Source organism: Peromyscus eremicus, chromosome 8b, assembly GCF_949786415.1.
Source record: "Peromyscus eremicus chromosome 8b, PerEre_H2_v1, whole genome shotgun sequence".
Lineage (NCBI taxonomy): Eukaryota > Metazoa > Chordata > Mammalia > Rodentia > Cricetidae > Peromyscus > Peromyscus eremicus.
This window is the reverse complement of record NC_081424.1, coordinates 1,427,506-1,454,235: the sequence shown is the minus strand read 5'-3', so window position 1 is coordinate 1,454,235 and position 26,730 is coordinate 1,427,506. Positions and strand designations below refer to the sequence as shown.

At 36.8% G+C, this 26,730-nt stretch overlaps 1 protein-coding gene across 3 annotated transcripts in view; it reads left to right on the top strand.

Moving 5' to 3' along the window:
- Ascc3 (activating signal cointegrator 1 complex subunit 3) overlaps positions 1–26,730 on the top strand; it is a 342,822-nt gene that overhangs the window by 5,198 nt on the left and 310,894 nt on the right. For 2 of the 3 annotated variants that reach the window (XM_059272425.1, XM_059272427.1), the window contains exons 2-3: positions 12,035–12,166; positions 15,512–15,662. In XM_059272425.1, coding sequence (XP_059128408.1) covers positions 12,077–12,166; positions 15,512–15,662 — 241 coding nt within the window. In that variant the 5' untranslated portion in view covers positions 12,035–12,076. Of the gene's footprint in view, positions 1–5,487; positions 5,618–12,034; positions 12,167–15,511; positions 15,663–26,730 lie in introns of those variants that run through there. The other variant, XM_059272426.1, reaches the window with a different exon arrangement.

The following is a 26,730-nucleotide window of genomic DNA, read 5'->3' as shown; positions in this document are numbered from 1 at the left end:
TCTTTTATAAGAGATGCCATGGTCATGGTGTCTCTTTATAGCAATAAAACACTAACTCACTGGGGTTACCAGTAGCTGTGAGCTGCCTGAAGTGGGGACTGGGAATGGAACTTGGGTGACTTTTAACATTGAGCCATCCCTCTAGTCTGTGATCATTCTTAAAGGACTGAAAGTTTTTCAAAATTATTAGTACTCTCTACACCAGCAGCTCTCAACCTGTGGGTTTTGACCCCTTTGAGGGTCAAATGACCCTTTCACAGGGATTTAAGACCATCGGAAACCACAGATTACATTACGATTCATAAGAGTAGCAAAATCACAGTTATGAAGTAGCAGTGAAAATAATTTCATGGTTGGGGTCACCATAACACTAGGAACTATATTAAAGGATCATAGCATTAGTAAGATTGAGAACCACTGCTCTATATTTTGGGGACTGGCTGGTAGTAATAATAGTACTTTTCAGACAGATTAATGTTCTAAATATATATCATTCAATAAGTATGTTTTGAGTTTCTCTGCACAGGCCAACAAACCACATAAGGTAGTGTGTAACAGCAAGAAACACACTACTTCTACACTATGGGATTAAATGGGTGTTTTGGGAATGGTAGTATATTGATTTGTGACAGGACCTCTTACTGGTTTAGTTTGGCCTCCATATTACAAAAAGATGAGTGAGTATGTTAGGACACTTGAAGGTGGTTTCATTTTATTGTTTTTTTTTTTTGTTTTTTGTTTTTGTTTTTTTTTTTTTTGAGACAGGGTTTCTCTGTGTAGCTTTGTGCCTTTCCTGGAACTCACTTGGTAGCCCAGGCTGGCCTCGAACTCACAGAGATCCACCTGGCTCTGCCTCCCGAGTGCTGGGATTAAAGGCGTGTGCCACCATCGCCCGGCGGTGGTTTCATTTTAATGCCTTTTAAAAGATATTGTGCACATGCAGTATTAAAAGCTGAACTTGGGAAGAACATTGATGAAATAGTTCGGTGAGCATTTGACCACATATTTTCATAGTATTTTATATAATTGACTATAACCTCTATCTTAGACCTCTCTCTTTCCTTTGTTTTGGTGACGTACCACACTCCTTTGCTTCTGGACTCTGTGGCTTCTTGCTATTAAAAGAAATCTTTATAGATCTTTTCCTTCTATTTAATTCTTGCAAGTTTGTTCTTCACTTTCTGTTGCCTTTTCTTACTTCACTCACATTAATTTGTAAATGATTTTTAAATTTATTCCTTTGGGTTTGCTGGTGATTCTCATGTCTTTCTTAAAACTAGGCTTCTCTCCTGAGTTCTACACCTGAATAATCTTACTCCTATTTCTACTTGAATGTCATATCTGTGCTGGTTAGTTTTCTGTCAAATTAGATTCATCTCTCATTTGAGAAAATTGACCTGTAGGCAAGCGTGTGGGGACATTTTCTTAATAAGTGGTTGATGTGCGAGGGCCCAGTCCACTGTGGGTAATTACCCCCTTAACAACCCCCACCCCACTCCCTACCCCCTGCAGGCAGTTCTGAGTTGTTTAAAAGAGCAGGCTGAGCAAGCCAGTAAGCAGTATTCCTCTATGGTTTCAATTCCTCCTGCCTTGAGTTCCTACCCTGATTTTCCTCATGGTAAAGTAAGCTGTAAGATGACATAATAAACCAGCTCCTTTCCAAGTTGCTTTTGGTCATGGTTTTATTGTAGAAAACCTGTTCCTCCCCAGTTTGTTTTTGATCATATTTTTAAATCACAGAAACAGCAAACTAGGACATTTAAAGAGAGAAAAACAAAATAATCACTCTGTTTTAGCCCTATGAATTATTTTATCTTCCTGTTTTGTTAAGTGTGGAAGTTGGGCACCTCTTTGCTTATCCCCTCCACTACAAATACAGTTAATTAGTAAAACAAATAGACTTGACTTACACAATCGCTTGGATTTATTCACCTTTCTCTAAATCACTGTCATTTTCAGGAACGATCAGCTTATCTTCCATTTAGAAATTCTGCAGACTCTCTAATCTTTCTTCTTCCAGTACCTTGGTTCAGTCTGTTCCTTTCACTGTAGTTTTAATGATCCTAATTAAACACAGTTCAAGTAAAACTTGGATTTAGAGGTGTTTTTTGTTTGTTTGTTTTTTGTTTGCTTGTTTTTTTGTGGCTATTATGATAGTTTCTAAATTTAACCAGGTTAATATGTCTTTTCCAGAGGTTTTACTCAGTCAGATGCCATTGTTTGTCGTATAGTTTCTTACTGCTATGCCCTTGAATGTGCTACGTTCCTTGAATGTTGCATGTCCTCCTCATCACACAGCTAATGTGTTTCCCTCTTTACCTGATTCACTCTTCACATTTGAAGTCTTAAAGCATCTCCATCTTGACCTCCTTTTGTGTTATGTTAAACACACCCACTCTGTGTTCTATTCATGTTCTTTATTGCTACTTTTTATATCAGCTTTTATGTTTATTTATTTATTTTGCTTTGAGTTAGCTTGTTTAATTGGCTTCTTTCCCCCTTTTGGCTGTGATTCAGTATTGTGGACACTAGATTGATTTTGCTCACCATGGTCCATAAACACTATGGTATTCAAAATGTAGTGGAAGTTCTAGTGAAGAAATGCCAATTAAATAAATGATAAAAACTATAACTGCCATGTGACTGAGATGTAGTATACCACTCCTGAGCAGATATCCAGAAGACTATATCCTGCTAACAGATAGTCGTGTTTATTCATGTTTATTGCTGTTCTAGTCACAACAGCAAGACAATGGAATCTGCTTAAATGTTCATCAGCAGGTTAATAGATAATGAAAATGTGATACACATACATAATGGAATGTTAATCAGCCATAAAGAAAAACAAAATGAAATTTGCAGAAAAACATGAAACTGGAAAATATATTGAGATAGCTCAGGTTCATACAAAACACTACATGTTCTCTCTCATGTTCATATCTGAGTTTTATATATGTCTATTTAGGTGGACGTTTGTGTATATAGGTGCTAGAAAATTAGAAAAGGAGCCCATGATAGGGGAAGATATGTAAGGGAGAACTGTAAGAGGGTAAGAGAAAACACATTATGAACGTGAAAATGTGACCATAAGGTGGAAGGGTGTAGGTTGTGGGAACTCTTGAAATTGGACTGAATGGTGCATTGGATAGGATTCAAGGGTGGCACAAGTGGGTTAAGACATATCTTTTACTGTAAATGGACCTTATAGTCTTGTTTGCAAGATTATTAGAAAATTCAAGTTTACAGTTGTAAAAAGAGAAAGGCTATGCTTAGTCTTATACTAGGACTTATGTATGATTCATTGCTATTTAACATTTTTTTATTTGTAAAGTCTTTATAAGAAAGGAACATTGTCACTATGTAGTCAACTTTTACCATCATAGATACTTTTACCAATCCAGAAGCTCATCAAAACTTTAATATTTTTATTTTTTTATAACTTTACTTTTAATTATGTGTAGCTGCATGTATCTGCATGTGGGTATGTACATGAGAGTAATGTATATGCTCACAGAGACCAGAGGTGTTGAATTCTCTGGAGCTGGAGTTACAGAAGGTTGTGAGCTACCTGTCAAGGGTATTGGGAACCAACAATGCTCTTAACTGCTAAGCTGTCTTTCTAGCCACAAAACTTTGAACAGTTTTAATAAGGTCTCATCTGCAGCCTTTCAACCTCCTCTTTCTAAGGAATTGTGGATGGGTTGGTGAAAAATCCACCCCTCTAAACACTTGTTCATTTTGGTACTGGCTACCCTGTCACCACATTAACATAAACTCAAGTATGATCAAAGAAATGTGTTATGAATTCAGGAAACATTTCTGTGACTCAAGAAATTACAGGATTGTTGGTTTTCTGTACCCAGGGACCAGAGACAGATACAGAGTATTTCTTGCTATAGCACAAAGCCATTGCAGGGAAGAGGTGATAATGGTGAGAAGTGGCTAGAGTCAGGGTATAGTTTGAAGGTAGAATTGGGAAAATAATCTGGTGAATGGAATGAAGCCCAGTAATTTTAGCATGAGAAAAAGGCAGTATAGATTTGAGATTTATTAATGAGGTAGACTACAAAAGGTAATTATTAGTGTGAGAATGTAACTTTTTAATGAAGAGATCTGCTTGATGGGGAAAAGGCAGTGAGTATGAAAATGGAGTACAAGGTAAGAAGTACAAGATGGAGATAGGAATTTCAAATTAACATTTAAAAAATATTCAACACCTCAAGACTGGGTGGAATCACCTGGGAAATGAGTGTAGATTGAAGTCTGAGCATTGAGTATTTTTAAAGGAGAGTGAGGAGAACCAACGGGAAAAACAAAAAGATACTGGTATCTAAGATGCCAAGTGAAGCTTGGTCCAAAACTTGGGGTGTGTGGGTTGGGGTGTGGACAGGTTGAGAAGTAACACTGTCCATAGCAATGGTGAGATTATTTGCTACCTTGATAGCTCTTTTTGTAGAGTAGTAAAGGTAACAGCATGGTAGACGTGAAATAAATATTTCTGTAGTTAGCTACACAGCAGAAAAGCAACTGAAGAGTGTCTTAAACTGGGAATTACTCTTATAAATGATCTAATGAAGAACATAGCACTGATAGAGGGAATGCTTCTTTACAGTAGTCCTTTGTCATAGCTTTTTATTTCCAGGTTTGAATACATTTTTCTTGGGTGAATTAGAGTGGTAAAATGTTTACCAGGTGCATTCTTACCATGCTACTTCAGATTGAACCTAGAACTTGGTCCATGTTGGCAAGCACTCTACCAGTGAGCTATGTTTTTAGCTGCAGATGCATTTTTAATTAAAACATTTTCATATTTCAATATTTTGATTATATTTTCTCTCTCCTTAATTCCTCCCAGATCCTTTCCAGCTCTCTATCCCCTCAACTTCATATTCTTTCTGTAGCTCTCAAAAAAACCCCCTAACTAAAATAAAAGAAAACTAGTAAGACAAAAAATATTTTAAAGATTAGTGCTAAATTAAAAATTAGAATAGCAAGTATTTGGTAATACATGCTCTTTTGGATTTCCATGAGAATTAGTTGCTGTTTTTCTTGGAGTATCTTGTGGATACTCCTTTGTTATACTACTCTCATGAGTTCAGTTTTTACTTTGCTTTTCTTTTCCCACTTAGATTTTTAATAGGTTGGTACTTTCAAAAATGGACATCTCTTATGGATTATTATTTCATATTAAGAAGACATAATCTTTTGTATACCGGAGACTTTTCAAATAATGTGTTTAGAACATACAAGTTACCAGACATCGAGTTTGATGTTTCCATAACCATTGTCTGTTATTAGCTTTTGTTTATTTAAAACTTAATTTTGGAGCATTTTAAGAAATGGAATTTTTCGGAAATAATGTAACACATACTCTTGATTCATAGTTAACAAATACTTGTATCATATTTTTTCCTTATTTTAAAATAAGACAATTTTTCTTGTCACTTTTTTCTGTCCCATAGCCTGCTGCCTTAAAGCTAGTATTTCTGTGACAGCATGTAGACCAAAGTATAAGAAGGAATTGATGGAAAGCAATGGAGCTAATGAACTTGAGAAGGCTTGAACTAGAATGACAGATAACCTCTACTCATGGAAAAGCGTGTTTATGTAGATTCAGGTACTTATGGAATTAGACAAACAATTTTCAAAGTTTTCTTCTTCCTTTCTTTTTTTCTTTCTTTCTTTCTTTCTTTCTTTCTTTCTTTCTTTCTTTCTTTCTTTCTTTCTTTCTTTCTTTCAGACAGGGTTTCTGTATGTCATCCTGGAATTTACAAGAAATACACCTACCTCTGCATCAAAGTGCTGGGATTAAAGCCATACACCATCACATCCAGCCAAAGTATTTTTAATACCAGAAAGCAATATCTGTTATTTTATAAGTCAATTATTATGTAATCTGTGCTTAATGGAAAAATGTAAATCATTGCCTGATATATACGGATAGATATCATCTTTATTAAAAAAAAAATCACCAAATACCATATTCTTAATATTTTAACTGTAAAAACTGTTAACCAATAATCTTCAGAGGAATAAATAACATTACTGTTTAAAGGTTTTTAAAGATCCATTTTATAATTTTTTTAAACAGCAAGATGTACATTTAAAATACACAATGCCTTTTTTTTAAAAAGATTTATTTATTATGTATACAGCATGTATGACTACAGGCCAGATGAGGGCACCAGATCTTATTACAGATGGCTGTGAGCCACCATGAGATTGCTGGGAATTGAACTCAGGACCTCTGGGAGAGCAGTCTTAATCTTTGAGCCATCTCTCCAGCCCACACAATGCCTTTTGAAGTCTGGTAATTTTTTTTTTTTTCTTCAGTACTTTTGAAGTGTCATTCATGCATGAATGACAAAATCTGGTTTTGCTCCCAATTGGGTTAATTTTAATTTGTTGCCAAGAAAAATGTCTTAGGACTTAAAAGTTAAGCAAGAATAAGAAGTAAGGGTTTGGCCTTTTCAAACATCTTTTAGTTTAGAAAACTAGTTGAATGGAGTGAAGTAGGAACTGACATTTCAGCTCAGAACAAGGCACAAAAATATTTTTGTAAGGGCATGGTTCTTACTGATCTAACATAAAAGCAACTTGTTGTAATTATATTATTATGGATTATAAATAGTGAGACAATTAACTTAGGCCAGAATGCTAACTAGGAGTCATGAATTTTATCATTTTAGGCATATTAAGTAAAGCGTGTACTTAATGTGCATTTATTTATTTATGCACATGTGTTTGTGCATGTGTGAATTTATGTGCACTGTGTGTATGCAGGTGCCTGAGGAGGATAGAAGAGGGCTTTCAATTCCCAGGAACTGGAGTTACAGGCAGTTGTGAGCTGCTTCTGAGTGCTAGAAGCTGGACCCGAGTCTTCTGCAAAAACAGTGCTCTTAAACACTGAGCCATTTTTCCAGCCCTTCGTTTATCTATATTTGAGAGACAAAGACAGAGATTTCACCTATTGCCACCAAGTATATACTAGCTTCATTTACATGTTAATATTAGGATGATTTAAAAATATCCACCTGTAGCAGGAATCTTAGATGGTCTTATTAATAAAATTATTAATAAAATCAAACCTGAGGCCAAGTATTGGGGTGTAGCTGGAAGATCAGAGAGACAGAACAAGCCACAGCTAACCTCACCTGGCCAACTTCTCAGCTGGTCTTGTTTCCTCAGACTGGAAGCCTGTGTCCTCATATCCGAATGGCTCTTAGCTGAACTGTGCTGCTAGAAGCCTGAAAGCTTAACCAGCCAAATGCTTAACCAGCCAAATGCTTCTAGTTTCTGGTTCTCACACCTTATATACCTTTCTGCTTTCTACCACCACTCCCTGGGATTAAAGGCTTGCTTTCTGGGATTAAAGGCGTGTGTCACCATGCCTGGCCATTTCCAATGTGGCCTTGAACTCACAGAGATCCAGAGGGATTTCTGTCTCTGGAATGCTAGGATTAAAGGTGTGAGTGCCACCATTTTCTGGCCTTTATGTCTATCTAGTGGCTGTTCTGTCTCTGACCCCAGATAAGTTTATTAGGGTGCACAATATTTTGGGGAACACAATACCACCACATCCACCATTATCCATCAAGCAAAAGTAAGTGATTAAGGATATCACAATTTTTGATTAATAATTCTTGCATTTGGAGAAAATGCTTTCTAACTGCAGAGCTCCTAAGGGGAATGGAGAGATGGTTCAAAGTTCCTTTAATTCCAAGCATCTAAACCTGTTCCTAGAACATCCCTAGAGTTTTGTGTATGTAATATATACATATATATTTTTCTTTTGTGAGAAAATATTTAGATTTTCATTTCAGGTTAATCTTTTTAGGTTTTTCTAAGGGGCAGACATAAACTCCTTGATTTTTTTCTTTCTAAGACTCATGGTTAGAGTTAAATGAAAATTTTGCCTTTTGAACATAATTTTTCCCAGACTCTGTTTAATGGACTAGTATGGGGAGAGTTAAAATACATATATGGCGGGGCAGTGGTGGCGCACGCCTTTAATCCCAGCACTCGGGAGGCAGAGCCAGGCGGATCTCTGTGAGTTCGAGGCCAGCCTGGTCTACATAGTGAGATCCAGGAAAGGTGCAAAGCTACACAGAGAAACCCTGTCTCGAAAAACAAAACAAAACAAAACAAAACAAAAAAAAAAAAATGAAATAGTATGTAGTGGGTCTGCTCCAGGATTTTTAAGAGGTGATGTATATGCTTGTTTGTTCTTTTTTTAGTTTTTGTAACTATTCTTTGATGCTGAAATAGTATTCTAACATCTTGTTTTCCCAAAGACATTTAAAATAAAAGGTTTCCTTAGGTTTTGTTAAGAGTCAAAAATGTTGAAATGTGGGATTTTCTAGAATGTGAAATCCTTTGGCTTCTGGTGTCAGCCTGTGTGGGCTCCCCACCCCCCCCCCCCTTAGTCTTTGAGTTAGTAACCCGGAGTTAATATAAATGAGTGATTTGTTTGTAAAATACACAAACATACATTTTGTATTGTGTGAGATGTATATAGATTTAATGATCTGTTCCTGTGCTTCCTGAGTTCTCCATGAGTCAAATGTGTGTCCTAATTTTTAAGTTTAAAAACTGTTTAAGAACAGTCACTTCTTGCTTAAGAGATACATAGGATCTATTATCAGTTTGGTAGGTAAAGCTAAAGCTATGGATAATTAAAATTACCCTTGAAATGTTGGCACAACATACTGTCAGTGCATTCTGCACAGCTGTGCTTTTTACTCTAGACTTGAAATACTCATTTCTTCAGATGAACTCTGGGTGAAAAAGTTGGTTTGTGTTTAATGGCTATATTGATGTTTATTTTTTGAAGGCATATGTTAAACACTGAAGCCGTGCAGCACAGAAAGATGTTCTTAGATTTGAGAAATATGTGGTGGTTAAAGGAAAACTTAAGGAGTCAACAGATTCCTGTCAGCATAGTTTGACACAACTGACCTAATTGTCAGTCCTTACAACATTAAAAATATATTTGTGTGAGTGCCTGCATGTATGTATGTGCACCACTTGTGTGTCTGGTGCCCAGAAATCACATGGCAGTCAGCATTACCTGGGTCTTCTGCAAGAGCAGCAAGTGCTCTCAACCACCAAGCCATCTTTCCATTGTCTAGACATTCCTTACTGAAGATTGAGAGTATTGTCATGTTTGTAAGATTGTCTAGATTTGTAAATAAGTATAAAAATCAATGAAAATTTTAAATCTTTTAAAAGAAAGGACAGGTAATTCAGGGTATTACTGTTAGATAAGTGAAAATTATGAAATTTGTGGTCCATTTATCCATAAGACCACACTGAGGCAGCGTATTCCAAACATTATATATTTCCTGTTTTGACGCTTACATTTTGAAAGCTGTGAGGTTCAGAGGCAGAAAATGTGAGTTTAATGTCAGGACTTTTTTTGAAGAGTTCTGGCTTTTGTTATCCTGAAGAGAATGTATCCAGCATTCTCCTGGTTTTGGTGTAAGCTTCAGTATTGGAAGGCATTCATTGTATGCCTTGCTTTTCTACTGATATTACCTATGTATAGTCCTTGTTAGAACTGAGGAAAAAAAATGTTTGTCATGATACTTTCAGTACAATTTATTCTTTTAGGGAATCTGGTTGAGAAAGGCTGGTAGGAGACATACTGAACTGAAATGGAGGCCATTGATTTCTTACTAGATGGATTTGGTGGGGGGAGGGGGGGAGGCAGTTTTGACGGGTGCAAACATTGAATGCTGATTTAAGAATAGGTAACATCTTGTCTTAGGACAGTCATTTTAAAAGTTTGAGGTTTATGCTTCATCTTCTGTGAATTTGGTGGAAGTGTAGCTCAGGGCCCTGTCATCTGATGAATCAGATAACTGGGAGGAAGGAGGAGGTTGAAAGGGCGCAGTGATTTATGCTTTTTGAAACCCTCAGGGCTGGAGAGATGGTTCAGTGGTTAAGAGCACTGGATGCTCTTTCAGAGGGATCTGGGTTTGATTCCTAGCACTAATATAGTGGCTTAAAACTACTCTAACTTCAGTTCCAGGGGATCCAAGGCCCTGCTCTTGCCTCCACAGGCATGTAGTTCACAGACATACAGGAAAACAAGACACCCATGGTTTGGGGAAAAAAAAAATCCTCTAGGTCACCAGTGCACAATAAAGTTTGAGAAGCTGTCCACTAGCTCTTGGTTTACTTTTTTTCCCCTTTCAAATGCTTCAAGAGTGTATTACTCAGTGTTAGAGACATTCAATTATTACTCTCAGGATTATCTTGAGACAGAAGAATGGGATGTGAGGTTCAGCAAAACCTCACTCAAAAGACAGATTGACATATGAAAGAAAGCATTTGACAGAGAGAAATGCTGCCTAGGCTGGCATGTAACTGATAGAACATAGAGGTGAAAGTTGGAGAAATAAGGCATAAAAGTCCTCATCCTTTCTACAACATTAACCATTTTCTTGAAAGATTTTCTTTTTACATTTTATTTGTGTGTGTGTGTGTGTGTGTGTGTGTGTGTGTGTGTGTGTGTGTGTGTGTGTGTTTGCAATGTATGTGGCAGTCAAGAAGGAACAATGATTCTCTCCATCATGTGCCTGGGTCTCAGGGATCCAGCTGAGGTCATATACTTTTGCAGCAGGCACCCCTGACCACTGAGCTATCTTGTAGGCCTGCCGTTTGGTTTCTAATATTCGTCACAGGTTTGGTCTGCTTCCTCCTTTGTGTGATTATTCATTCTTTTTTTTTTTTTTTTTTTGGTTATTCATTCTTAATAAACTGTTGTGCTTCTATTGTTAGCCATGTGTCCCTGTCCAGGCTTTTGTTCTATTGCACAAGAGCTTGGAAATCCTGCAGGTACACAAGGATTTGTTTTCCACCCATGTTATCACAAGTGCTCACCTGTCTAGATTCCCACTGAGTAGCTGAAACTTGAAGTCCTCTAGCGGGGGGAGTTTATTTACAAATTGAGTCCTTTTACTTTCCCTGTAGAAGTTCTCCATTGTGAGGTACAGTTCTTTCCTTCAGCTATTCTAACAGTTTCTCACTCATCTTTATGCAGTCTCCTATGTTTTTAATATCTTGCATTTTGTTTCTTACTTGTAATTTAATTACATTTTGTTAAGAGAATGACTTCTGTGAGGTCAGCAAACTAACTTGGTCGCATTGAGCTCAAGAGTAGATTTAATACTTCTAAAAGCATTGTTCAAATATTATTTCCTGATTTATACAATACCAATTGAAATTTGTTGAGACTTTATACTGTTGTATATATACCATTTTAAAACTATTTCATGGTCAGCAAGATAGATGACTCAGCAGGTAAAGACTGCTAAGCCTGATGACCTGAGTTCAATCCTGGAATCCAGTAAGGTAGGAGAGAACTGCCTTCCACAAGTCAAGTTACCCTTTGATCTTCCTGAACCACGGCAGGTATATGCCTGTACACACAAACACACACACACACACACACACACACACACACACACACATGGACACACACACACACACACACACACACGCTCACATAATTAAAAAATTTCAAATGTCCATGATGATGTATATTTTTAATTATAAAGTATAGGTTTCTGTGTGTATCTTTATTGAATTTTACCAAAGATAGGGTTGGGGCATGACATGTGGCTTAAGCCATCAGTAGTTGACATTTTTGTACTGCATATTGGTACTGGACTTGCCATTTCCTTCTGGAGGTCTGTTTTAATTCATTTTTAATTTTTTTAAGCCATGTATATAAACTAAGAACTTTTATGGATTAGTTGTCTTTTATTACTGTTTAGAATCTTTGTTGTTTGTTTTAAATCCCTTCTACCTTTTGCTCTAAAGTCTATTTTGTCTCATGTGATATATTTGACACAGTTTCCAGCACTTTGGGTTATTATTTGCTGGGAGATTTTATTCTGTACTTAAGAAACTAACATTGGTAGCAAGTGCTTTTGGAGCTTTTTATTTTTCTTGTGTAGGTCAGTTTGTTGAGTTTGATTGCCTGTGTCATTTCTAAACAGATAAATATCATTATGTTTTGTTTCAGTTTCAAGTTTCTTATTTCTATGGATCACTGATTGAGTAAAAGATGGCTTTACCTCGACTCACAGGAGCCTTGCGCTCCTTTTCAAATGTCACCAAGCAAGATAATTATAATGAAGAAGTAGCTGACTTAAAGGTAAATGTTTTTAGGTGAAAACCATTAAAAACAAAGAGTATGGGTGAGTATTTGACATTTCTTTTTTTATTTGTATGTGCTTAAAATGGACATTTTATCTTGTTTCTGTCTTGAGAAGGAGATTGAGTATACTGTTTTCACAGAACTATACTTAAGGACCTCTGTTATCAAAAGGAATAATCAAATACAGGCCTTCATGTTTTCTGTTGTTTAGGCTTCTACCACAGTTAATTTTGTGATTTAGTTTACATTTATTTTGAATCAGCTGGGTGTGTTTTTAGGTATCCTGTTAAATTACTTACATATGAAAAAAAACACTGTCTGTACCTTAGCATGGGACATACAAATATTAGTTTCAAGCTCCATAGTTGGTCTCATAGTTGACTTGTCCATATAATTGGTAAGAGTACATTCAAAGCTTAAAGAAGTTAATTGTAAGGCCTTTTTATGATCAAAACTTTAGAAATAAATAGTAGTAATAAAAATTTATGGAACTCCAGATTCTTTTAACTGTTATATAACTAACTGAAAATGACTGATGTGGAAAAATTCCCTTACATGAATCAGCTTTATAATACATAACACTAAGTTTACGTTCACTGTAAACATAGTTTCCACCTGGACAATGAGGATAGCACTTTGGAGCTTTATGGAAAGAATGCCAGTCACTTTTCAGATTGATTCAATGACTGAAATTTCTAAGCCACATATTAGGGTTTATGGTTTCATAGTGAATTTCTTCTATATGTGAACTTACTTATGTAAGTAAGTTTATAAAATAAATCACATGGAATTATAAATGTAATGTTATAAAAAGTAAAAGTATATTATACTAAGACTTACTGAAAATTCTATGTAAAATATTTGTGAGACTCTTAGAAAAGTCCTTAATCTATGATACATTAATTTATATAGAATAATATAAAATACCATAGGCTAGGTAGCTCTGCCAACAAAAATTTTGTGTTCTATAGAGCTGGAGCTGTAAGTTCAGGATCAAGACAGAGATTCTCTTCCCTGAAAACTTCTCTGTGGCTTATAGATAGCAGCCTTCACACTGAATCTCCCAGGACTTTTCCTATGTAGAAACATATCCCTGGTATCCATGAGTTTTCATAGTTTGTTTTTCTGTAATTAAACCAATCAGGTGGGATTATGACCTGACATTAATGGCTTTCTGAGGTAGTGGAGGTTAGGATTTCAATGTGAATTTTGAGGAGAAGCAGTTAAGCTCATGTAGCAGGAATCTTGAATGGTCTTATTAATAAGGTCAAACCCGAGACCAGTTATTGGGGTGAAATGCTGGATGGTCAGAGAGACAGAACAAGCCACAGTTAACCTCACCTGGCCAACTTCTCAGCTGGTCTTGTTTCCTCAGACTGGAAGCCTCTGTGTCCTCATATCCGAATGGCTCTCAGCTGAACTGTGCTTTAATCCCTGGTATTAAAGGCTTGCTTTCTAGGATTAAAGGTGTGTGTCACCATGCCTGGCCGTTTCCAGTGTGGTCTTGAACTCACAGAGATGCAGAGGGATTTCTACCTCTGGAGTGGCCTTTGTATCTAGTGGATGTTCTGTCTCTGACCCCAGATAAGTTTACTAGGGTGCACAATATTTTGGGGAACACAATACCACCACAAGCTCATAATATAGATTTTTACTAATTTGCAAATGCAAGGAGTTTACTTATTTTAATCTTTAAATTGCAATATTTCTTTCTGAATATGATTATTTTATATACTGTTTCAGAAATTAATGATCAAAATCTGTAGTCATTTATATATGTAAATATGCATATATACATACATATTTCATATTAAGAATGAAACTTATGGAGACTTAAATCTGTAAGTAATAGATTGACTTCTAGTAGAAAAATTAAATGTTTGGCAGCATGTTCAAGGTTTATAGTCCTCATGTATCCATTATGTGTGGGAATATAGGAGGTAGTTTATGAATACCTCAATGCTTTTCTTTAAAAGAAAAATTTAAAGCAGTTTCTATAAATTTTTACTTCTCAATTGACTGTATTGTAGAGTGAAAAATCTGATTTCCTTATAGGCAGAAACTTCATTGATGCAGTCTTTATACAGTGTTACAGTTAATCTCTTCACCTACAGATTCACCCAGAAAGCAAAAATTATTTATTACCGGTCTTTTGGTAGAATTCCCTCTACTGATGCAGAATTGTGTCAGACCATAAAACAGTCTTCACAGTGATTCTTACATTTCTCACAGTAATTAATATAAGATTGTAATCTATATTCCTAATTAACATTAATATCATATACTTTGTTTTTACCTTCCTAGGACCTTGCAAATTATTCTGAACTGGTAATAATATGGAAGATTTTTGCAATCCAAAAACATAAAGATTGCATACTTTCCCCCCATGTCATTTCATTTATTATTGTAAGATTTTAAATACTTTTGCCTCCTGAGGAAGGAAAATGCATGTATAATGAACTTTATTTTAATGTGAAAATGTTCACCATATACAAAAGTATGGATGAAAGTAAAATGAATCATTTTACCTGTGACCTTATTATAACAACTGAAGCCTATTTCAGATGCACCTTTTCCTGCTCTCTTCTTAATCCAGATTGACTAACCTCATTTCAAATTAGAAAATTGAATCAGGAGAGTAATGATTAATGAGCATCGTCAGTACAAGCAAGAGTAAAGTTGCAGTTTTTTACTTGACTTATCAGTTCTTTATTTTGTTAGGTTGCTTCATGACTTTTATCTATGGATCAAAGCCAGAGATCTGACATGAAATTTATATTGCATTCTGTAATCAATTCTTGAGAAGGAAAAGATTTATAGTTTCAAGAAAAGAGTGTATATAGAAAACAATCTATGTCTAACCTTTAGTTCCAGGGTCATACTTTGGAAAACAGTCCTGTTTAAATGTGTTGAACTGATTAATCAGGGGCTCTAATAGTCTTCAAATGTCTTCTGTCAAAATGTATTTTTATGGTCATTATAAACTGTTAAAAACAAACAGAAAAGGGAAGGAATATGTGGGATGTTTTCATGTTCGCTTAGGAATGTTGAACTTTCTACTTTGCTATATGGATGATCTTGTTTTATAATTAAAATAGTAAACATGTTTATTTTAAAACATTTTTTCCTTGTACAGCTCAGTTTGTAACCTATAAAATCACAATTCAATTATATTTAACAATTATATTTAATTGTGAATAATTAATTTACATATGAGTAGATACAACTTTGAATTCTGGGTAGTGCAAAATTGATATTATGTAATGTAAATTATACATGATAAATAATGGATTGGAGAAAAACTTTAACCAGAATATCTCTATATTATACTCTCTTTTTCAGATGAAGCGATCCAAGCTTCATGAGCAAGTTTTAGATTTGGGCCTCACATGGAAGAAGATAGTCAAATTTTTGAATGAAAAACTAGAGAAGAATAAAATGCAAAGTATAAATGAAGACTTAAAAGATATACTGCAAGCTGCAAAACAGATCGGTATGATCCTTAACAAAACCAATAAATAGATTCCTTATAAGCTGTATTTTACCATATACCTTAGTAGTATATGGTAAAAGTCTACTGTTTCCTACTAAATATTCACAATTATATAAGACAATCAATCTGTTAATGAATGTAGGACAGTGTGGCAGGGGTAGAAGTAAACAACCAATTGTATATAATTAATAGCCCCATGAAACATTGAAAGTTCAGTATCCCAACAGGTAGGATATAGTGACCACCTAGTGCACAAGTGAATGGTGGGATATACCTTGTACATTGACCACTTCAGTTCCCAGTTTCTACTTACATTCTCATTAATTGATTATAATTAAAGAAACTTGTTATTTGAAATTATAATACTTGATACTTAATGCAAGCTTACTCTCAAGGTTAAAAACAAAATTAAGTAAAATAACTGAATTTGTAATAAAATTTATAAGTTTGTACATTGAGATTTGTGGTATTATTATACAGTTTTTTGATAGTTAACACTACTATAGTTCCATCTTTTTCAAATTTATCAGGTTTATACTTCCAGAACTCTGAACTTATTTTCTGTCTCATGTATTCCTGGCTGCCCCCAAATCATCCTTGCTTTCACCAGTGAGCTGCTGACTGGTGACTTTCTCTCACTTCCTCACATTTTCCATGCCTGTACTGTACATGCTACTCACTGTACTGTGAAAAGTTTCCTTACCATACTGGAGACAGATGCTCCTTGTCATTTGAACTCAGCTAGAACATTGCTTCCTTGCTGTAACCTTCAGTAGCCATCCAAGTCCAAGTTGTCATGTAGCAATTTTTCTTTTTCTTTTCTTTTTTTTTTTTTCAGTACAGGGTTTCTCACTTTAACAGCCCTGGCTGTCCTGGAACTCACTCTAGACCAGGCTGGCCTTGAACTCACAGAAATTTGCCTGCCTCTGCCTCTCAAGTGCTGGGATTAAAGGTGTGTGCCACTACTGCCCGGCTGCAATTTTTTTTCCCATTGTACAGCTCTCCAAAATATTTATCATTATATTATTTTTCTTGTTGATATTTAATTGCTACCAGGATGTAAGTTTCATGGATCTTATTTTGCTTGTTCATGCTCTGCTCAGCTTGGACTAGAGCCTTAATTAGATTTACTTGGCAAATCAGTGGACAAGTTTTTCTCAGGGGATCTCTTTGAAGAGAGAGTTTAGATCTTTACACACTGAGGTTGGTAATTTTCTTCCTTACTCCAATATTGGTGAGTGTTTCAATTATATTTCTTTTAATTGAAGACTATGATCATCAGATGAAAAGAAATTAGTATCTGGGCTTCAGTATGTCATTTAACTATTATTGGTCTTTAATCCAGTATAGTATTGAATTAAATATCCTCATTGTTAGACTGAAAACACAAAGTAAAGGATATGCATGTTTTTGCCTTTTATCATTTTCTGAAGTTGTAGATCTGTAGGAAAATTTAGTTTGCATGAATCTGGGGGAGAGAGAGTACAATGTGAAGACATTTGTGATAGCATTTGACAGAGTCACACTGTATTTTAAAAATATTGAAAAAATAATAGTAAACATAGAAAATGCATAGTTTGCCCTGATTTGATTTAACCCTTCTGCCTTAGTTATTTTCATTTATAAGATATTGAGGCTATCAGGGTCTGACTGAAGTCTTTTAAAATACTATTCTTAGCTCTACTATAGTAATACTTCAGAATACTTAATGAAATCACAAGTGGAATTTTGAGTTTACTAAGTACCAATTTTTTAAAAAAAATTTTTAATTATATTTAAGAAAAATAAAATTAGACTATTTGTCCTTTTACCACTGTTTGTAAGTCAAACAAACAACAAAAACAGTTCAAGAGGCCAAAAGGATTCATACAGAACAGATGGAAACTAGACTATAGGAATCACAAATGACAGACAAATGGGTCAAAAGAACCTATAGTTTCCTAATTATCTCTAAATGCATATCTTCCTCAGGAGCAGAATAAAGCATTTGACTTTAACAATACAGTAACTCAATTGTTTTATTCCAGTCAGAATACAAATCATGATGCAGTGAGAACTGAGCTACCTTGTTTCAGCATTCAAAGTCCATTGCATGGAAAGAACTGTTGGTTTTGCCTTTCTACATTTGTAACCACTAGTTTCTTTGGGTTTTGACATTTGTGTATCTTAGTTTTCATAAAATTAAGAAAAGTTAAATTAGATATGAAGATCAATTGAGGAAGACACTTAGGCCTCCACGTATGTACCACCCTGCCACACTCTGACCCATATAAACATGTATACACATATACTCATGAAAGTAAAATACTGATCAGATGATAGGTTGGGCAGCAGTGATTTACATAATTTGTTTAGGTGAGTCCATTATGGTTGTACCTGTACTGGTAGCCATTGGTCAGCAAACAGTGTTCGTAAGCATTTTGATAGATGCATGTGCCCACAATGTGGTTGTACAAGAAAGAAGTTCCCCTAGGCAAGGCAGTAAAGGGTTCATAGAGAAGCAAACTTTGGACAGGTTAGATTGTGTTTTAAATATTTCAAAGTAAAGTGTTACATGTGTATCCATTTCATAAGCTATTATAAAATAGCAGAGCAAATAGCTATGAGATGTAAGGGGACTTTGTAACATTTTCAGATGTATAAATGGGAAATTTAGATTACTTAAAATGTAGTAAAACAGTTGTAAATTGAAGATTTACCAATACTCGGGGTTGAGAGGATCAAGAGTTCCTAGATAGTTTTAGTTATCAGATTATGTACTTTGGTATATATGTAGTATTCTAGGAAAGTTGATAGTTTGGATGTCTTAAAAATAAAAAAATCGGCCGGGTGGTGGTGGCACACGCCTTTAATCCCAGCACTTGGGATGCAGAGCCAGGCGGATCTCTGTGAGTTCGAGGCCAGCCTGGGCTACCAAGTGAGTTCCAGGAAAAGGCACAAAGCTACATAGAGAAACCCTGTCTCGAAAAAAAACCCAAAAAACAAAAAACAAAAAAATAATAAAAAAATAAAAAAATCAGGGCTGGAGAGATGGCTCAGAGGTTAGGAGCACTGGCTGTTCTTCCAGAGGTACTGAGTTCAATTCCCAGCAACCACATGGTGGCTCACAACCATCTGTAATGAGATCTGGAGCCCTCTTCTGGCATGCAGGCAGAATACTGTATACCTAATAAATAAATAAATAAAACTTTAAAAAAAATAAAAAGTAAAAAAATCAGGCACCTAATCTCTATTTTTATAAACATGTTTATGCCAAGTTGCCTGTCTGACTTTTTTTTAAATAAATGAAACAAATTTAAATAAACAGTGCAGGATTATAATGTAGTTTTCACATATGAAAATCAATTATCAGAGGGTAAAACTATCATTTAAAGTTTGAACATAACATACAAAGCAAAATAAATTTGATTGCATTGAACATTTCATTATTAAAAATATAAGCTAAACAGTGAAGCTGTAACTCATTAGAGAACTCATTTATTTTTGACTGCTTTTAACTTTAATGCTTACTCTTTGAGGGCACAAGTCTTGATAGATATTTTAATTCAGTCTTTAAAAATTTCTCACTTTTTTGAAGAATTTCTTAACTACTAGGAAAGGCTATTGAAAAAGTCAATTTTAAAAATAAGTAGTCTTCACTCAAAGGAAAATATAGATTTTGCTAAGGATGATTTAAAGTTGTAGCCATCACTGTTTATTGACTCTTAAAAGTTCTATTATTTATAGTCACAAATGAATAATTGTATTGTTTTATACAGTAAGCTTCTCTTAATGTTTAGGAGAGCACCAGCTAGCCAAGCTGAGTTCTGCTCATTCTCTGCCAGGTAATAATGATTCTGAGAAACATTGTTAAACTTCCACTTTTCCTAAGCATTTTGGGATGTGCTTTACAGTTTACTGTTCATTTCACATCCTATTTCTTCTTGTCATAATTGTTAGGCAGGGCAAATATTTTATAATACAGCATTCCTGTGACCTTCTAAACAGCTCTTTAAACTTGTTGCTGTTGGCAGGGTGCATGGAGATGGTTTCCTGGCTTACAGATTATATAGTAGATAGAAAATTAGGTATCCATGGTGATTTGAATGAGAATGGCCTCCATAGGCTCATAAATCTGCTTAGTCACCAGGGAATGAAACTGGGAAGGACTAGGAGATGTGACCTTGTTAGAGGAGGTGTGATGTTCTTAGAGGATATGTGTGTTACTGGGAGTGGGCTTTGATGTTTCAGAAATTCTAGACTGCTCTCAGTCTCTCTGTTTCTGTTTGCTGTTTTTGGATCTGGATGTAAAGTTGTTAGCTATTGTTCAGGCGCCAGGCCTGGTTGCTTCCTGCCATGGTGATCATGGAACCCTCTGAAATTGTAAGCTAGCTTCCAACTAAATGTTTTCTTCTACAAGTTGACTTAATCTTGGTGTCTCTTCAGTTTCTAGACCAGTTCTTTTTACTTACAATTCTAAATTTTCATACAAAAGCTTGCTAATTGATTAGTAAATAAGCTTTATTGAAACATTGCCTTCAGACAATTTCCTTCAAATTACCAGATTGTTATGAAGCTTATAGAGAAAACTTGAAGAATTGCATGTATATGTTAACTGAAAAGCATCAGTTTAACCATTTTAAAAGACCACTTAGTACTAAATTATATGTAAACTGTAAAGAGGAATGAGCAAGATATTATTTGGGAACAAGACACTCAGTTAGAAAATGTCTTCAATATTGTGAGTTTAGAACAAGAAGGTGATAATTATGTGCATAATCCAGAGGTGCACCCCTCCTAGTCCCACTTTTCTTTTTTCAATAGAGCGTCTTGAATGATTCACCTAGAAAACATTAATGCTTATGGTTTCTTTGTCAATTCTGTTTTATAGAAGAACAATGGAACCTGCTAGACTGTTTTGGATTAGGTTGTGCCTTCAGTATTTGTTTTATAAGCACCCAAAATGCTGATTGCTGGCTTAATGAATATGCTGTACCAGCAAATTTGGAAGGACTCTTTGCCTCCACCATTCCAGTTTCCTTCCAGGACTCCAGTCCCAAGCTATGCTTTTGTTGTTGAAGGTGGCTAACAGTTTTCCCTGGTCTTCACATACAGCCAGAGCGTAGGAATGCATGTGAATGTGGGAGACATTCTTGTATATTCTGAGAAAGGCAAGTAGTACACCTGAAGTCCTCCTCAACTGTTCAGTGACCTGGAAAAGCTCATTGTTTCAGGACGTTATAGTCTATGATTTTATCAGCTAGTGTGCGTAGCCACCAGTGCTACTTGTCAAATTCCCCAAATTTGGAACTCCCAGAGTAGTACTGTGTGATTCATAACACTGTGATATGAAGGCATGCATTTAGCCACTTGACACCTGGCTGAGTAGGTTACACAAGAGAGGTAGTGTACGTAAAGCCATGAGAGTCTGTTAAAAGGGTATCAAGGATTTATTAAGATATAAAATGGGGAAAATACACGCACAGATGCAGAACAAAATAAACAGCAGTCATTGACCTCCATTCTGCCTGGGAGTGAGTGGATCTGGTTGTGCAGTTTCCTGATCATCACCCTAAGAGAGAGTGACCACGCACGCCGCCTCAGATTTTAAGAAGTCACATAACCCACCAAGATGTCATGCCCTAAGGCTGGTACTCCAAAGCTACTGGTGGAATGAATACTCACAACACTTCACCTTTTTGTCTAAATAAGAAGGTTATAAACCTAATACAAAACTAAATACAGTAAGAACGATTATCAAGTATTGTAGCTGAAGGTTTCCTAGGCGCTCAGACCCAAGTAAACGCACAGAGGCTTATATTAATTAAAACTGCTCTGCCATTAGTTCAGGCCTACAACTGACTAGCTCTTACACTTAAACTCTGTCCATTTCTGTTACTCAATATGTTGCCATGTGTTCTGTGGCTTTACCTGTGTGCTATTACATGCTGCTCCTTGGACAGCAGGTTGGTGTCTCCTGACTCAGTCCTGTTCTTCCCAGAATTCTTGTCTGTTTATTTCACCTATACTTCCTGCCTGGCTACTGGCCAATCAGCTTTTTATTTATCAACCAATCAGAGCAACACATTCACAGCATACAGAATATCTCACAGCAAAGTATTATCCAGGATAAAGAAAGGGTAATAACATTAAGGAAGAAACACATACTAAATGTTCAGACCACAGGTAAATGGCAAATTACCTAGATTATTTCAATAGCTGTCCTATCCTGGAGATTCTAAATCTAGCTAAGATATGAGAGGAATGTAACTGTAACCATCTAGTCTCCAGCCCATCAAAGACCTGAGAAGGAAAATAATATTACGTGAGTAAACAGAAAGTGCAACCAAGCAACTTCTGAAAAATGCAAGAAATGACAGATAGCTCGCTGCCTGGACAGTCACCCAATATTTCACTGCAACGGTGGTACATCCACTTTTGGCTATAGGCCTACAATTTCTGAAAAGCAGGAAAATTTGAAAGACTGTCCTACACTGTCTTGGTGAGGTTCAATAGTCAAATTTCCTTGTGTTCTCTTCATCCAGATTGGACAGTGTGCTTACTGTCAGCAGTTGAGGCAAGGGCAGTTCTTTTTCCAACAGGCCAAGAATAAGACAAGCTCCATACCATATGAAGTGAATTTGATGCCCATCATCCTCTCAGAGTAGATCAGTGATGCCAGGAGCAATCGTGTCTCATGTCAACAGTATTAAGTTATTAAAACATTTAATTGGACTCCCAGAGATCCACCTGGGGCCTAGTCATGGATCTCTGCATCCAGATCCCTCAGTAGTTGGATGAGGTTTCTAGCACGACAATTAGGGTGTTTGGCCATCCCATCACCAGAGTAGGTCAATTCGGACTGTCTCTCGACCATTGCCAGCAGTCTGTTGTGGGGGTATCTTTGTGGATTTCTGTGGGCCTCTCTAGCACTTTGTTTCTTCCTATTCTCATGTGGTCTTCATTTACCATGGTCTCCTACTCCTTGTTCTCCCTCTCTGTTGTTGATCCAGCTGGGATCTCCCACTCACCCAAGCTCTCTTTCCCTCGACCCTCGCCCTTCACTACCCACACTCATGTCCAGGCTGTTCATGTAGATCTCATTCCATTTCTCTGTCATTGGGCAATCCCTGTGTCTTTCTTGGGGTCCTGTTTTCCAGGTAGCCTGCCTGGTGATGTGAGATCTCTGGGAGTCCAATTAGCGAGAATGAGGAGGGTTTATATGAGAGAGAATTGTTGAGACCAAGGTCGGATAAAGCACAGAGACAAATAGCCAAACGAACGGAACACATGAAATATGAACCAATGGCTGAGGGGTCACCAACTGGATCAGGCCCTCTGAGTGGGTGAGACAGTTGATTGGTCTGATCTGTTTGGGAGGCATCCAGGCAGTGGCACCGGGTCCTGTGCTCATTGCATGAGTCGGCTGTTTGAAACCTGGGGCCTATGCAGGGTCCCTTGGCTCGGCCTGGGAGGAGGGGACTGGACCTACCTGGACTGAGTTTACCAGGTTGATCTCAGTCTGTGGGGAAGGCTTTGCCCTGGAGGAGATTGGAATGGGGGGCGGGCTGGGGGGAAGGTGAGGGGGGGGGGAGGGGGGAGAACAAGGGAATCTGAGCCTGTATGTAGAACTTAATTGTATTGCAAAATAAAAATTAAAAAAAAAACATTTAAATGCCATATTTTCTAGGTCTATGAAGTGTTTGATGATTATCTATCCATCTGACATACATCTCTGTAATATCTAGAAAACCTAACTGAAATGACTATAAGTATGATAAGCATGAGTGACTAATAACCTGTATTTCTTACCAACCTAAATAGATTAAATACTAAAGCGTCACATATAAACAATCTTCAAATAGATATACAGTACAAGGACAATAACCTCAATTTTGTGACAATATACAAAAATATCTTAATCTGAGATAGTAATGTATAGTGCAATATGACAACGTCCTTAATATGTATCAATATACAAAATATCCTAAACAGAAGTAGAACATACATATAGTATAACAAATATAATTTTACATTTTTATCAATATACAATAAAATTTTAAACAGGAGTAGGAACATACGTACAATATGATGAATATAGTTTTGTATTTGTATTAATATACAAATTATCTTAAACAGGAATAGAAAAATAATTTTACATTTGTATCAATATACAAGAATTTAGTTTACAATTAGATACAATAATCTACCTTTTATCCTATCCTATCTATTCCCCCTTTTTCTTCTTCAAAGGAGATTCCTGAGTCTAAACATCGTTGTTCCAACCCCTAAACCTATTACAACTTATAACCAATCCCTTACAGATGACAATTATCCAAAACCCTGAGAAAACAAAAACCTGTTGGGAGAAGTTGCTTCCTGCTGTCTGTAGGGCAACGGCATTTCTGTGGGATCCTGTAAAAAAAAAAAAAAAAAAAACAAAAAAAAAAAACAAAAAAACTAAAGCAGTGGTTAAGTCTCATTAGGACCAGTTGTAGCATTTGTAGCCAGTCTCAGAGTGGTGGGTGAAGCTTGTTCTTAAGTTATGGCCAGAGGTGTAAGATGGTGGACCATTTCAGGTAGCCACCTTGGAACTGTCCTGAACAGTTTATAGTCCAAAGGGCCACTGAATGCAGGAGGGGCTAGCCCCATGTTGCTGGCGGGGCAGGCCTGTGGCTCAGTGTAGAGTGCCCAAGCATCTGTGGTGGGTATTAGCAAGCCTGCTATGGGAGGGGAGAGTCCTGTGAAACAGGGACTGGCAGCTGATTGCTGGCGTGGGAAGTGCACCAACAGCCTTGGAGGCGGTGGCGGGAAGCCATGCAAGTAGCCTTAGTAGGAGCCTGTGGGGTCTGTTCATCTGGGCACCGTTTGTAAGGGAAGTAACGAGAGTCTGTTAAAAGGGTGTCAAGGATTTATTAAGATATAAAATAGGGAAAATACACTCATGGATACATAACCAAGTAAACAGCAGTCTTTGACCTCCATTCTGCCCGGGAGCAAATGGATCCTGCTGTCTGGTTTCTGATCACCACAAGATAGAGTGAACAAGCACTCCTCAGATTTTAAAGCAGTCATATAACCTGCCAAGAGGCCACAGCGTAAGGCTGTTACTCCAAAGCTATTGACAGAATGAATACCTACAACAAGGTAGTGGTATTGACATTTATGAAACACCATGCCCAAGCTAAGTTTAAAGTTTTAAAGTAATTAATTTTGAAACTTTGTAGACATAAGTCAGTTGTATTTGAAATTTTGAAAAAAATGCATTTCATCTGTGTTTATTTTTCTGTTGAATGTTGACTCATGGATTTTTCTCCTGCTTAGCATACATGTTAATATTATTTTTTATGATGACCTTGATGGTTTGAATAAGAATAGCCTCTATAGACTCATAGATTTGAATACTTGATCACCAGGGAGTGGCACTATTTGAAAATATTAGCCAGTGTGGCCTTGTAGGAAGTGTGTCCCTGGGGGTGGCCTCTGAAGTTTCAAAAGCCCATGCCAAGCCCAGAGTCAGTCAGTGTCTCTGTCTCTTTATCTATCTCTCCCTCTCTCTTTGCTACTGATCAAGATTGATCAGAATGTAGCTCTTAACTATTGTTCCAGCACCTATCTGCATGCCGCCATGCTTCCCACCATGTTAAATGCTTTCTTTTATAGAAGTTGCCATGGTCATGGTGACTCTTCACAGCAATATAACACTAAGACAATAATATGCATGATTTTTCCATATTATACCAAGGTTGTTCCATAACTTTACCAGTAACTTACCTATTATTGGTAAATTAAGTTAATTCCACTTTTAGTAATGTAACATGTTTCTTCCATATTTTCTAAAGTGATTTATTTATATTAAGATTTATTTAGTAAACAAGAATTAGAGAAACATTGACATTTTTTATGTTATTTCTTTTTTTATTTTATAATTTAATTTAATTCTACATATCAACCATGGATTTACTTGTTCCCCCCACCCCACCCTGCCTTCCTCCCAGCACACCCCCCCATTCCCATCTTCTCCAGGACAAAGACTCCCCTGAGGATTGAGTTCAACCTGGTAGACTCAGTCCAGGCAGGTCCAGTCCCCTCTTCCCAGGCTGAGCCAAGTGTCCCTGTGTAAGCCCCAGGTTTCAAACAGCCAACTCATGCACTGAGTACAGGACCCAGTCCCACTACCTGTATGCCTCCCAAACAGATCAAGCCAATTAACTGTCTCACCTCTTCAGAGGGCCTGATCCAATTGGGGGCTCCTCAGCTATTGGTTCATAGTTCATGTGTTTCCATTCGTTTGGCTATTTGTCCCTGTGCTTTTTCCAATCTTGGTCTCAACAATTCTCGCTCATACAAACCCTCCTCTTTCTCGCCGATTGGACTCCTGGAGCTCCACCTGGGGCCTGGCCGTGGATCTCTGCATCCGGTTCCCTCAGTCATTGGATGGGGTTTCTAGTACAACAATTAGGGTGTTTGGCCATCCTATCACCAGAGTAGATCAGTTTGGGCTGTCTCTCAATCATTGCCAGTAGTCTGTTGTGGAGGTATCTTTGTGGATTTCTGTGGGCCTCTCTAGCACTTTGCTTCTTCCTATTCTCATGTGGTCTTCATTTATCATGGTCTCTTATTCCTTGTTCTCCCTCTCTGTTCTTGATCCAGCTGGGATCTCCTGCTCCCCTAAGCTCTCTTTCTCTCGATCCTTGCCCTTCATTACCCCCACTCATGTCCAGGCTGTTCATGTAGATGTCATCCATATCTCTGTCATTGGCCGATCCCTGTGTCTTTCTTGGGGTCCTGTTTTCTAGGTAGCCTCCCTGGAGTTGTGAGTAGCAATCTAGTCCTCTTTGTTTTACATCTAGTATCCTCCTATGAGTGAGTACATACCATGTTTGTCTTTCTGAGTCTGGGTTACCTCACTCAGGATGATTTTTTCTAGATCTATCCATTTTCCTGCAAACCTCATGATGTCATTGTTTTTCTCTGCTGAGTAGTATTCCATTGTGTATATGTACCACATTTTATTTATCCATTCTTCAGTTGAAGGGCATCTAGGTTGTTTCCAGGTTCTGGCTATTACAAACAATGCTGATATGAA